At 31.9% G+C, this 13,838-nt stretch overlaps 2 protein-coding genes across 2 annotated transcripts; one reads left to right on the forward strand and one right to left on the reverse strand.

Annotated features, from left to right (window-relative positions):
- The first annotated feature begins 1,080 nt into the window (after window positions 1-1,080).
- Window positions 1,081-2,635, forward strand: LOC110629906 (probable carboxylesterase 17). The gene has a single exon (XM_021777114.2). It carries the CDS (start codon window positions 1,236-1,238, stop codon window positions 2,256-2,258), a length of 1,023 nt encoding a protein of 340 aa, XP_021632806.1. The 5' UTR covers window positions 1,081-1,235; the 3' UTR covers window positions 2,259-2,635.
- Window positions 2,636-3,571: 936 nt separating this feature from the next.
- On the reverse strand, window positions 3,572-9,508 carry LOC110631133 (T-complex protein 1 subunit gamma). The gene is made up of 13 exons (XM_021778861.2): window positions 9,277-9,508; window positions 9,098-9,159; window positions 8,327-8,399; window positions 7,774-7,841; window positions 7,278-7,347; window positions 6,971-7,039; window positions 6,816-6,887; window positions 6,401-6,474; window positions 5,102-5,764; window positions 4,901-5,026; window positions 4,640-4,744; window positions 4,463-4,537; window positions 3,572-4,108 (listed from the first exon to the last, which is right to left on the reverse strand). The coding sequence occupies exons 1-13, from the start codon at window positions 9,299-9,301 to the stop codon at window positions 3,917-3,919; spliced, it is 1,674 nt and encodes a 557-aa protein (XP_021634553.1). The 5' UTR covers window positions 9,302-9,508; the 3' UTR covers window positions 3,572-3,916.
- Window positions 9,509-13,838: the final 4,330 nt, after the last annotated feature.

The following is a 13,838-nucleotide window of genomic DNA, read 5'->3' on the forward strand; positions in this document are numbered from 1 at the left end:
TTATCTTCAACATTAAAGTCAGCTATGCAGAAGATCTAAATTCCTTCTGAAGATTACAACACAAGAAGAATGACTGTGACACAGACTCAGAGAGATAAAGGAAGAGATTATAGAGGAATATTTTGATGAGCATGCTGTCAATTTTTCATGTGCTACATGAAAAGTCAGAAAAAAACAAAAATTTCTCCATGAGTAATCAACTTGAGCCATCAGAAGCAGAAGTGGGATACAATCATCTGCAAATGGCATTGAAGAAATCAAACTTAGATGCAGCAGTTGATGTGTATCCATGCAGATCACTCATTTGGTTGTGTATACTTTTTTCTTTTAAGTGCTAGAAACTTGACATCTTGATAAAAGGATATGCTTCAATCTTGTAAAGATGATTTTTTTTTTTCCATTAGACTCTTTGTAAGAAAAATATGAACAAACATTTGAAAGAATAAACTAGGAAGACACTATTATCAATGCAAGTTTCTTGCGTTGACAGCATCTTTTCAAGGGATTCCTCTATGCAGATCAAGTTGATGACCAGTAACACCAATGTGAAAAATAATAAGAAATTCAAATATATTCATATACGACTATCAAATCACGAAAAGACAAATTATTTCCAGTTGTATTTTTTTACATAGTTATCATCTTCCAACGGCTTACAATTAAGTGGTCTGAAAATGCTGACAATCTTTTTCCTCTCCTCCAATAGAAACTTACTAGACTACCGGAGTTGGCACGCTGGGGACATTCCGGTACCCACTTGACAGTTATTTTCTTTATACTTCACATGGATTGATTGACTGCTAAGAGTCAAAATTTCAGGAGACTCATCAGACAAGAATATGATTATTCCTAGAAATGTGAATTTATACTACTCAGATTGCTACTCATTTATCAAATGGATAAAATGGAGCAGCAAATTTCAGAATGAAAATTTCTTTTCTTGGATAGTAACTGGATATAATTTGAAAAATGACCGGTACATAACCAAGAATTCAGAAAAGAATTTGAAAAGTGAGAGTCTCCACCTCATATGAGAATCTATCAGTTGACATAATCAAATCAACTGCCTACTTGTCAAATAAAGGAAAGTGTTAGAGAAGGTTCCTTCTCCATTGAAGTTTCTTCCTCTTTGGCCTAATCTTCTCAATCTCTATATAAAGACAGCTCAACTCATTAACAAGCACAGCAAAAAACATACCTTCCATTTCATCCCAAGTATTATAGACTCGAAAAAAATGGCCACCATCTCTTGCGATCCAAGGCTTCATCATCCAGTAGGCAAGGCTAATAAAAATGGAGTCACAGTTGAAGAGATTGAAGGGCTTATTAAAGTTTACAGAGATGGACGCATTGAAAGACTTCCGATTGTTCCTAACGTACCTTGTGCTGGAATTCGAGAAGATGGTGTGACAGCTAAAGATGTTATTATTGACAAATTCACTAACTTATGGGCACGTTTTTACGTTCCAAACTTCCCCGGCAGCAGGATTCCTTTGCTTGTTTACTTCCATGGAGGTGGTTTCTGTGTTGGCTCAGCTGCTTGGAGCTGTTATCATGAGTTCTTAGCCAATCTTGCTTCTAAAGCAGGTTGCATCATCATGTCCATAAACTACCGTCTAGCTCCAGAAAATCGTCTCCCTGCTGCTTATGATGATGGCATCAACGCTCTTATGTGGGTAAAACAGCAGGCTGTGATTGGCTCTTCTGAGCAGAAATGGTGGTTAAGTCAGTGCAATTTCTCCAGCTTGTTCCTGGCAGGTGATAGTGCTGGTGCCAATATAGCTTACAATGTAGCTACAAGACTAGGAACCAATCTCACAAATGAATCCAGCTTAAAGCCATTGTATCTCAAGGGTATCATCCTGATCCAACCCTTCTTCGGAGGAGAGACACGAACATCATCGGAGAAAAATATGATTCAACCAGCCAATTCAGCACTAAATTTATCAGCCTCTGATGCATATTGGAGGTTGTCACTGCCTTCAGGGGCTAATCGTGATCATCCATGCTGCAATCCTCTGGCAAATAAACTCCGAGATTTGCAGCTTCCATCTGTTCTGGTTTGCATATCAGAGATGGACATTCTCAAAGACAGGAACTTGGAATTCTGCACTGCGTTGGCTAGTTCTGGGAAGAGAGTGGAGAAGGTTATTTACAAAGGAGTTGGACATGCATTTCAAATTCTGAACAACTCTCATTTCTCTCAAATTAAGGTTCAAGAAATGATATCACATTTCAGAGCTTTCATCAATCAATGATGAGAGGATATCTATTGACCCATTTTGGTTTCCATGATTCTATCTTTTCTTTATTGGAATCCTGCCATATACTTTCGTTAGAAAAGCTTTTAGATTTCATTGATTATGTTTGTTTATAAGTTTCCTGCACTACTAGGCAGGCAATATACTGCTGAAGTACTAGTTTAATGGCTTTTTTATGCTAGTCTTTGCCTTGTATCTTTTTTCTCTTTTCTTTTCTAATTTTCTGATGAAGTCAGTTTATTCTACATTCTACAACTTTCGTCTTGATATCCTCAGTGTCAAAAGAAAGCACACAATAATAACTTGCTTTTGCTTTTGACCAAAGCATCATTTTTCTTCTTTTCATATCTAGGCCACATTTATTTACTTTGTAGAATTTTTTTTTTTAATATCTTCTGGTTTTTTTACCCTCAGGTCAATATAATTTATTTTACAAAAAAATAATTCAAATAAATTTTAATTAAATTATGCATAACTTCATCTTGAAAAAAAATTTAATAGAAAAAAATGAATTAATTAAATTCTTTTGAAATCTTTGATCTCAAATAAGGATTAGTGAAAGTTCTAAAATAGAAAGTAATTTATTAGATTTAATTAACACCATGTATTATTTTTATTTTCTTGGAAACATTAAATTACTTTTTTAAGATAACAATTTTCCTAAGCACTAATCAAGTCGTATTTTTTTAGAGGATTTAAAGCAATGGTCCATATTTTTTACTCACTTCATCGGAATCTTATTTCTACAAGAAGTGTATTTTATATACACAAATAAAGTAAATTAAGAGAGGTAGTGATGCCTCAAAGGACCACCAATGTTGGAATTTTATTTACTATTATGAGATCATTGTCGGAGAAGTGGAGCATATCTTCTTTAACTCCAACATACGCATATAAAGCAACATTTTTTTTTTTAAAGTCCGAGTACGGTCAAAAGATATTTTCTTTTGTTTTTTAGCTTGGCTCAATTTTAGTTATGTTTGTAATGTTTGGTAACATCTGAGTCTTAAAAATTTTACGAACACTACAACTCTTATCATAAGCATTTTCTATGGAAAACAGTCGAGAGTTGGCGATTAGGATGAAAAGTTGTTAGTTAAAATTGATTGCTAAAAAAATTAAGCCATTTAGAGAATATCTATAATCTTAAATTGTTAAAATTTATTTTTGAAACGTTGATAAAAATTATATTCACCAAATCCCTCATGTTATACCAGTTAAGAATTGGCTCAAACCTTTTAAATTGGATTGATAAAAGCTAATAATACATCAACATTGAACTAAAACTTGTAATGCAATAACAAAATAGATTTTTAGTCAGAACACTATAAGAATAGAACCTTTTTATGGAACTGTTTTGTCTCAACGGCATCTATAATGATGTTTTTCCTGCAAGTTTTTTCCCCCTAAAACCACAATATCAAATAGACACCATACAGGCAGCTAGTGACCAATTAATAATATCATGTACGAACACACTGGTTAGCACCCAAAAGAATCCCAACGATTGACTCATCATGCGAAATACCCCCCATTGTTCAAAACAAGATATGAGAGATGGACAAAAATCACAGCTACTCAATTGTTTTACCAACCAGAAATGCCGGAGGAAATACACCCCTACAAATACTTCAAGGAAAGCTAGCTCAATAACTTCAGTCAGGAAGTATCTGCTCACCGTCTGCATCTCCTTCTGTCTCAATCTGAGGCTTGGACGGAGCTTGGCCTGCTCCTGGGGCCTGTTTCTTCTTGATCCCACTTACAATGTCATCAATCCTTAAAAGCATGCATGCTGCTTCTATTGCTGTCTTGAAGGTTTGTGCTTTCACGTTATAGGCGTCCCAAATCTGATGATACAACCAAACAGTTATCAGATCACTCAAACTGATGCGGTTCCCCTCAGTAGACTTTTGATCCAAGAATATGATTACAGTAAATGGATCTTAACAATAAGCTTGAACATGTTCCATTCAGTCCACATGAAAACACAGTTAAATGACTCAAACTACATCACAAAGTTTTCATACTGTGTATATCAAAAAGAGAATGCCAGTATTAATGAGCTTTAGCTCAATGACATCTAGAGGGCCGTGATTTTAAGTTCAATCCCTAATTGGAATAAGACAAATAAATAAAATAACGCCAGTAATAGGTGAACAAAGTTCTATCATGAAGGGATATATGAAACTACATTATCATACCTTCCTCTCTTTCATATCAGTGATTTCACCAGTGTTCCCATCTATGCCAACCCATGCATTCTCACCATTTGCATGCTGTATAAAATTTGGCAGCAATAAACAGAAACAGATTAACAATAACTAAAAATATTTAAAAAAAATTCAACTGCCATACAAACACAAGGTTAAGGTTCATACTTTTCCTTGGAGTGCAGTCATTGTCCGAATCACATTAACACCACAATTCTGTGCCAAAGTTCGTGGAATGGCCTCAAAAGCTATGGCAGCAGCTTCATAGGGCCACTGTTTTACAATCATAAAAGATAAAAATAATCATGGCTTAAAAAAATCATGTCAAGAAGCACAAAACTTTGTTTACCCACAAATACTTTCCGGAGAGGTTTTTGATGGCTAAACTGTATATTAAACAGTGATAGTCATCAATGAAAGGCCACTCACCTTTTCTATTCCTTCTATAGCTGAACTCTTTTGCTTCAAAGTGGCAGAGACAGTTAACTCTGTAGCACCACCACCAGGAACAAGTTTTGGGTTCTTAAGTATATTCCTGGCCACAGACATTGCATCCTGTATTGAAAACAGGCTTCAGTAATTCTGTGGTCTATGTACATAACAGACTTGAAAACTAGAAGAATTGCTTACCTGCAAATTCCTTTCCACTTCATTCAGGAGATCCTTACTGGCACCTCGCAAGAGAACTGTACAAGCTTTTGGATCTTTGCAATCAACAATAAAAGAAAAGAACTCATCCCCAATTTTCTTAACTTCAAATAGCCCGGCCCCAGTACCAACATCAGACTCTTGCAATTCATCTGGTCTGTTCACAATGACAGCCCCACATGCCTTTGCAATTCTATTATTGTCCGTCTTCCTTAACCTCCTGATTGCACTGACACCAGCCTTGCTTAGATAATGGCATGCCAAATCACTGAGCCCTTTCTCTGTGATAACCAGATCTGGTTTAAATTTTAGTATCTGCATACACATGCTCTCAATATATTCTTCCTCCATTTTCAGTAGGACTCCCCAGTCTTCTTCTTTAACCAACTCTGCATTTGTTTGGTTCTCACCCTTCTTGTACTCAAGGGGACAATCAAGAAGAATTATTCGTGGATTGACAATCTTTCTCCTCATTTTGCCAGGGGCAACCACATCTTTGTTAAACATAACTCCTTTAAGAACTTTAGAATCTTCCAACTGGCCACCAGGTACCTTCTCAACCTTAATGTATTTCTTGATATCCACTTCTCGCAATCCTTGACCAAGATCAATCCCTACAGTGGAGGTGGCATCAATTGCCAGATCCTGAATGAAGGATACAAAATTAGTTATAAAATACCAATCAGGGCGAGGATAGGTTCTTGAAAATAATTAATTTCCAGCACTCACTAATATCTGAGGACTTGAAACAAGAAGAAGAAATACAAAAAGATGAAAGGACAAGAAAAATAAATGGAGACTGTATCTCTCTCTCTCTCTCTCTCTCTCTCTCTTATATATATATATATATATAAAATATGAAGATCGACTTGCATATTGAAATTTCAGTTGACTGTTTAGCCACATTACTTTGGACACTAAAAGTTCATGTTACATAAAAAATTTCAAAACGTTAACTACAAAAACAGGAGGCACTCATTATAAAAGTTATGGAATAAGACATGCATAACCCATAGAATGAGAGAAATGCGTACTCTCTCTCTCTCTCTCTCTCTCTCTCTCTCTCTATATATATATATATATATATATATATATATATAATATATGAAGATCGATTTGCATATTGAAATTTCAGTTGACTGTTTAGCCACATTACTTTGGACACTAAAAGTTCATGTCACATAAAAATTTTCAAAACGTTAACTACAAAAACAGGAGGCACTCATTATAAAAGTTATGGAATAAGACATGCATAACCCATAGAATGAGAGAAATGCTTACAGCAATTAAATCCCCAAATTGACTGGTGAACTTTGTGCCTATACAACTCTTAACCAGTCCCAACATCATTGCACCTGCCATGCACATACACATGTTACTCATACGATCAAAATAAAACAAATATCATGTGACCTTACAATCATTTGGTCCAAAGCTATGAACCTTGACTTTACTTCAGTTTGCAGCATCTCATGCGTCAACAAACCAAATAAATAAATACATAGAGGATTCAACACTTAGCCTTGGAACTAATGTCAGATGTAGGCACATCTCAGAACAAAAAATGTGAATCTTTCATTGTAAATAGATTAATAAACTTAGATGTTCATGCAATTTCCAAGAATACCAAGATATGCTCAAGCAATCTAATCATGATAATGAAAAAATAAAGCTAATGAACCACTTAGCAACTTACGGTCATTAACGTCAATGGACATAGCAATTTTGTCAAGCACAGCAACAGCATCCTCCAAAGCCTTATTGTAGGCTGCAATCAAATCAAAAGCTCTCAAAAAGCAAAATTATGATCCAAAAGGCAAAAGGAGTAACATTAAACATTCCCCACATTACCTCGGCAAATGACCGTAGGATGATAATTCTTGTCAATGAAGGCTTCAGCAACATGAAGCATCTCTCCAGCTGTAACAAAGCCATTCCACAAAAAAATTAACAAATGATATTATAAACACTGCAATTCTCCTAAATGAGCTGTAATTGAAATTATAATTATGTATCTCAACTCTCAAGTCAGACTCATAGCCAACACTAAACAAATATGGCAAATGTTGCTTAATCCCACTTGTTAACTACTCCCTAATTACAAGGTAAAAGAATCATTTCATTGGTGCACATAACAGTTTAATCTTAAATCATATACCAAGAACAATGACAGATGTAGTCCCATCTCCTACTTCTTCATCTTGTGTGCGGCTCAATTCAATCATTGACTGTCACAGGAAAAACATATCAGAAAGATAGAAACAAGTCAACACAAAAATATCATAAAGAAAAGTGAATGAAAATTTCAGATGAAAGACACATTAGTTTATAAAAAAATCAACTTAGTGATAATTAAAATGATAAATCACTCAAAAACCCTTGACCTCAATTGTTATTTACAGTTGTGGGCTATTTGTAAGTACCTCAAATAAAACGTGCAATTTTTTAGCATCTACACACAACTACCGCATTGCACCTGATAACTTGAGCACTTGTGACAAATGACCATTTCCAAAGAACGGGCCATAATTGAAAAATTCAATCAGACATAGGAACATTTTTACAAACCATCCCTATTAAAAACTGAGAGATCATATGTTTCCAGCTGACGGAAAAATGTTTGGGATTGTTTTCTGTTGGGAAAGGGGGTATACCTTTGCTGCCGGGTGTGCAAGATCTAATTCACGTAGGATAGCGTTCCCATCATTAGTGACAACTATTCCTGTTAACAACCAGCAAAACAATAGCATCATCACCCATACGAAAATCTCCATTAAGGAATGCAATATCTTGACACTCATCATTGAATTTTGATAAAACTTTCACTGTCCTTTAGTAAATGTATGTGTATCAATCCTCCATGTCAACCTATAATTATAAAATGGCACCTTTAACAAGCTAATTCCACACTTAAGCAATGGGATTTCATATTAATTTAACATATATGTGCATTTTTCATATGCATATGCACCTATCCACATGTTCTTCATTTTAACAATTTCTAGCATCCCCCCTCGCCCAACTAAAAAAAAAGAAAACAAAAAGGAAGAGAAAGAAAGGAAGAACGATCATTAAGTACTTCAATGTTAATGGTACTGAAGATGGCAAAATATGTTCCTCCGCATGTGTTTGTATGAGTGAATGTGTGAGAGAGAGAGACAAATGCACAAGCATTTCAAAAACTAACACAAGCAAAAAACGGCCCACCTCCACCAGCATCAAGTAACATCTTCAGCATAGATCGTGGACCCAAAGTAGTGCGGATAATGTCAGCAACCGCCTGTCAAGTATTAGACACAGATCAAAATCAAATGATTGAACAACAAAATCGGAAGTTCTAAAATCTCATATATCTCAGACTAACTAGGTTGGTGACGCATTGATGCTGGACTATCAATCATACTCATAATTAGTGTATTAAATATCCAAGAACAAAGATAAAAAACTTGAAGGCGTTCTTATCAGTTTAGTGAAGAAAATGCAGCAAGGTGATCTATTGTCGTTTAGAAAAACAGAAATAATTAATATAAAGCCATCAGTTGAACAAAGAAACACAAACCGCCCAGAAATTTGTCAAATGTTACTAGGCAAAAATGTCAAGCAGCAAAAAGGATAGTTTTAAGGTATTCAACTGTGAAGTCGATGTCTTAGAGTCAATAATTTCATCTGCCATCATACACAGCAAAAGGAAAAGAGTATCTGTAGCTGGCCCCGACCAGTTCAAAATTTAAGAAAGCCGGGTTGAGTACCATTTACAGCGAAAAGTTAACACAATGCAACAAGCAGAAAGCACATAGTATTCAACTCTATGAAGCAGACTTAAACATTTGAACCGTCCAAAAAAACAAAACTGAACAGGAAACACATGCAAAAAACTTAAGCCTCTGTATCTCTACATCCGAAATTAAAAAAGTTAAGCTTCTCTCAAGAAAGTGTTTTTACAGATTTAAGATAATGGCAGAGCCGCTAAGGGTTTACCTTGGAAGCCTGAATGTTGGCATGATGTACTTTGGTTCCAGACTCCCGTTTCAAAGAATCCTCTGCTCATTTTTCCAGTACATTCACACTCCATTAATTAAGTAAAAAAGAAAATCAGAGCAAAAGCAGCGATCTCACAGGAAGACAATAAAAATAGGGACTACAAGAAAGGAACTTACTGAGAACGAGAACAGGAGCGTTCATCTTTTACCTACTCTTCTTCTTGTATTAACAACTAACAAGGTGGATCTTTGTATCAATGCCAAGTAGAAAAACCAGTTTGTTAAAGGCTTCCGGAGCGGTGGATCGGCGAAGATGGTCGGTTCTGGTCACAGTCGGTGGAGATCTCAGACGGCATACAATAAATGGCGGGGCCGAGAAAGAACTAGAAACCTAGAACTGAAAAATGGTGAGAGATGAGTTCAAATTTATTGCCCTAAGTCGAACGGCGTCGTGTTGTGCAGGTGCAGGCTTGGAAACAAAACGGCACCGTTTAAATACTGCTGCTGCTTTCCCGCTCCCCCTCTCATAATTTTTATCCACGTTACATTTTCACATTTTTTCATATTAATTTTTTAATTATTTTTATTTATATTTCAAAAATTTCTTAAAAATAAAAAAATAGAGTTATAATAAGTAATTCATATATTATTATGATTTAAAAAAATAAAATAAATAATAATTTTAAGATAATAAAAAAAATATAAATAAAAATCATTAAATAGTGTGAGTATTTTTTTTTAAAACAATTGGAATAAATTGATAAGGTCCCAAAATATAGTCATTTTATTTTTCTTCCTATTATTAGTTTGATATGGTTATTTATGAATTTAATATAATTTGAAACATATTTTATGTTTATAATTAATTTAACTATTGCAACCATAAAATAAATTTTCATTGAAATTACTTTTAAAATAAAGGAAAATAAAATAGACAATAATTAAAGATTGTCATTAATTTAATAAAATTTTCCCTTTTCATGTCAAAAAAAATATATAAAAGTTTAATTTAAATAATTATAAATATATAATCTAAAATAAAATAGTTTAATTTATATAAAAGATTTGCTGTCTTATTTGCTTATTTTTGTTAAGTTTGTTATTGAATTAATTACTTTTTATTTGGTTTATTGAAATTTAATTAGGTGATAATTTAGAATTTCATATATTAAAATTAATTAAAAAAAAACTGGAAGATAAATGAAAATGTTAAGGAGGAATAAAAGTAAAGTATATATAGATAGAGCAGGAAAAAAAATTGCATATAGGGAAGTGATAGTACTTATTTCTTACCTGGCCTAGCTTTTTCTCCTCTTATCTCAAATCTCTATTATCAATATCCCTTATTCTCCCCCCCCCCCCCCCCCCTATCTCCCTCGAATCCTTCTGTGTCCAAGACTACTGCATGTGGTTGTCTTCTTCACATGCTGATTCTTCTTTATCTTATTCAAGCTGCGAATCTTTCATCTCATATTGAAATTTCAGAATCCCAAAATTTTCATAAATTTACATGATGCTTTACTGTGGATCTCTTCATCCAAAAACCCAACTTTTTAATTTTTTGATGCGACTTATTTATATTAAAAGAGAGGCTTTTATCACATGCGAATTTTTTGTAAATTAGTTTTTTTTTTTTATTAAATCTATTAATGTGAATTGCTTGTTATAAATTTAGGTTTTGAGGTATGAAATTGTTGTTGATCGAAAATTGCTGTTGTGATTTTTTTTGTAATTTTTTCATTAAATTAATATAAACAATTTTGTTGAAAAATTGGGGTCACTGTCGATTGAATTTCTTTGCTGAAATTTACTGTTGGAAATAGCCTTTAGGAAATTCATGTAAATAGCTTGTTGAATTTTCATGTAAATTTATTGTTAATTTGTGTGTAAATAATCCTGGATTATTGGTTTATTTTGGATAACTGTTGCTGTGATTTTTGGATCCTTTAGAATTGTGATCGGAAATGAGGCTGGGTGAGGAAATACGCTTCTTAGGCGTTTCTCTCAAATCAAAGGTTTGATTTTTTTTTTATAGATTAGTTTTCAGTTTTTTTATTTTGAATTCATTTTTATAAATTTAAAATTTAATTATTATACCTATATATATTTTAAATTTTTTATGGTAATTAAAATTCCAATTTTTTATATTTTATTATTATAAAAAATATTATATTATATTATAACTTAAAATAAAAATATAAAAATTTAAATTAAATTTATTTGACCATCGAAACACAGTACAAATGTTTAATTGGAGTTATCTCCCGAAGCAGCGCAAAAAAGGTTTTCAGGGTTGACGACTTGAATCTCGCCAAACAAATCCTTTGTCCTCTCTTCCTATTAACTGGGCGAGTTTTGTCTACCTCTCACAATTTTTATCTCGTTATTGGTTAAGAGCTTAACAATTTTCAGTTGGGAAACTTGCTTTATTGGATTTGTTTTTGGAATGGAGCTGTCTTTCCTTTTATAAACTATTGCTCTGAGTTGTAGTTCAAGTGCTTGAATCTCTGTCTGAATGAGATCCATGGTGCTACTCGTGTTTAACTTTTAAAAATTTTGATTTGCAGTCCCAGTGATTTTTTTTTAATTTTATTGGACCCACGTCATAGATACAGTGCCTTGTAATTGAAAAAAAATATATTATATAAATATTTTAATTTTAATAAATTGTAACTTTATAACCAAGACTGAATTTTGATTGTTTTACTTTTTAATGCATATTTTAAGTCTGTTTTATGTATTTATTTTTTATGATTGTAGAGATTATATTTTATTCAAATAATTTAATAAAAATTTAAAAATATTAGATTCAAGTCAATTTTAATTAGCTGATTGAATTTTTTTACAAAATACGAATTTTCATTAAATTTCATTCACTTTTAATTTTAATAGTTTCTTTTGTTTTAATTAAATTAACATTAAAGGAAAAGAAAATTTTAAAAAGATAAATGGAGAAGACAGAAAAAATTAATTTTTAATTTTAGTTATTTTTTTAACACTTCAACTCCTAACATTTGATTTATTTTGGTACTTTTAATTTTCTAACTCTTAAATTAAAATTAGTTAACTCAAAATGTACTTATAAATTCTTATAACTACTAGATTTACACGAAAGTAGAATAATATAAGGTTTTATAAGATATGATTTTATAAAATAAAGTCTTAAAAAAAATTTCATCACTTTAAAAAAATCCTCCCAAATAGTGTTAGGATTTTGAAACCTTCTTTACTTTTGTTTTTGCAGTTCAAGAGAAAGGATTTTAGAGAGCAATAGGTGTATTTATTTTTTTAGATAACTACTATTGTGTATTTGTAATTGAGATAATTAATTAAAATATTTTTATAATTTATAATTATATTAAAATACTCTTATATTTTTATTTTATCGATTAAAAAAATATTAATTAATTCATTTTACTATTAATCTATTAATCAAAATTGAAAAACATTTTGATAGTGTTACTTTAATTTATCTTAATTAACTAGAATAAAGAAATTACATTAAATTTTCTTATATTTTTATTTGGGAGATTTACAATTTACTCCATAGATATTGCCAATATTAACAAGTCAGTCTCTGTATTTTTTAAAATCTATTAAAACGATCTTATATTTTATTTCCATCAACGAAATAATCATTCCGTCCTCTTTTCCGTTAACATTAGATAAAGGAGGAGAGGGAAAAATTTTAAAATCCAATTTTACCCTCAAATAAAATCTTTTACTTAGTTATTGAATATTGTTATTATTACTAACAAGTTAATCCTTACATTTTCAAAAATCTATTAAAACGTTTTTATCTTTTTTCATATCTATTAAATCTTTCTTATCATTTCTTTCCGTCAACGAAATCGTCCCTCTCTATATTTTTAGAAATCTATTAAAACGTCCTTATCGTTTCTTTTTGTCAACAAAATAGTCCATATCTTTTCTCACAACTATTAAAACGTCTTTATCGTTTCTTTTTGTCAACAAAATAGTCCATATCGTTTCTCACAACTATTAAAACGTCTTTATCGTTTCTTTTTGTCAACGAAATAATCCATATTTTTTCTTTCCTCCTCCGAAAAAGAAGAAGAAGAAGAAGAAACAAAAGAAGAAAAAGAAGAAGAAGGAGAATAAGGAGAAGAAGAAGAAGAAGAAGAAGAGAAAGAAGAAAAAGAAGAAAAAGAAGAAGAAAAAGAAGAAAAAGAAGAAGAAGGAGAAGGAGAAGAAGGAGAAGAAGGAGAAGAGAAAGAAGAAAAAGAAGCAAAAGAAGAAGAAGAAGAAGCAGAAGCAGAAGCAGAAGAAGAAATAGAAGAAGGAGGAAGAATTGATGAAGAAGAAAATGAGGAGGAGGAGGAAGAAAATGAGGAGGAGGAGGAAGAAAATAATTAGGGGTAATTTAGTCTTTTACTATATTTTTAACAATAAAAATAGACTGAATGACTATTTTGTTGACGAAGATAAAATATAAAAATGTTTTAATTGGTTTCTAAAAATATAGGAACTGACTTGTTAATAATGGTAATACTCATAGACTAAATTGTAAATTTTCATTTTTATTTTATTAATTAAAAATATATTTATTATTTATTTTTATTATTAATTTATTGTACATAACAAAAGAATTTATTTATGTGTTCAAATTGATATTGTATTAACTAATCCCTTATCCACGGTTTATCAATTTCATTTTATTTATACAGTCAACAATTTATTGTTGTCATAAATCTTTAATGTTTTAAAGAAATATAAAA

Source organism: Manihot esculenta, chromosome 1 (assembly GCF_001659605.2).
Source record: "Manihot esculenta cultivar AM560-2 chromosome 1, M.esculenta_v8, whole genome shotgun sequence".
Taxonomy (NCBI): Eukaryota; Viridiplantae; Streptophyta; class Magnoliopsida; order Malpighiales; family Euphorbiaceae; genus Manihot; species Manihot esculenta.

Bases quoted from the DNA above. Each gene is read 5' to 3' on its own strand.
- LOC110629906 (XM_021777114.2), top strand. From the start codon at position 1,236: ATGGCCACCATCTCTTGCGATCCAAGGCTTCATCATCCAGTAGGCAAG.
- LOC110631133 (XM_021778861.2), bottom strand. From the start codon at position 9,301: ATGAACGCTCCTGTTCTCGTTCTCA. The intron at 7,842-8,326 runs GTGGGCCGTTTT...GGTTGTTAACAG, and splicing joins GTTACTTGATGCTGGTGGAG to GAATAGTTGTCACTAATGAT. The intron at 6,888-6,970 runs GTAATGTGGGGA...ATTTGATTGCAG, and splicing joins TCCTACGGTCATTTGCCGAG to CCTACAATAAGGCTTTGGAG.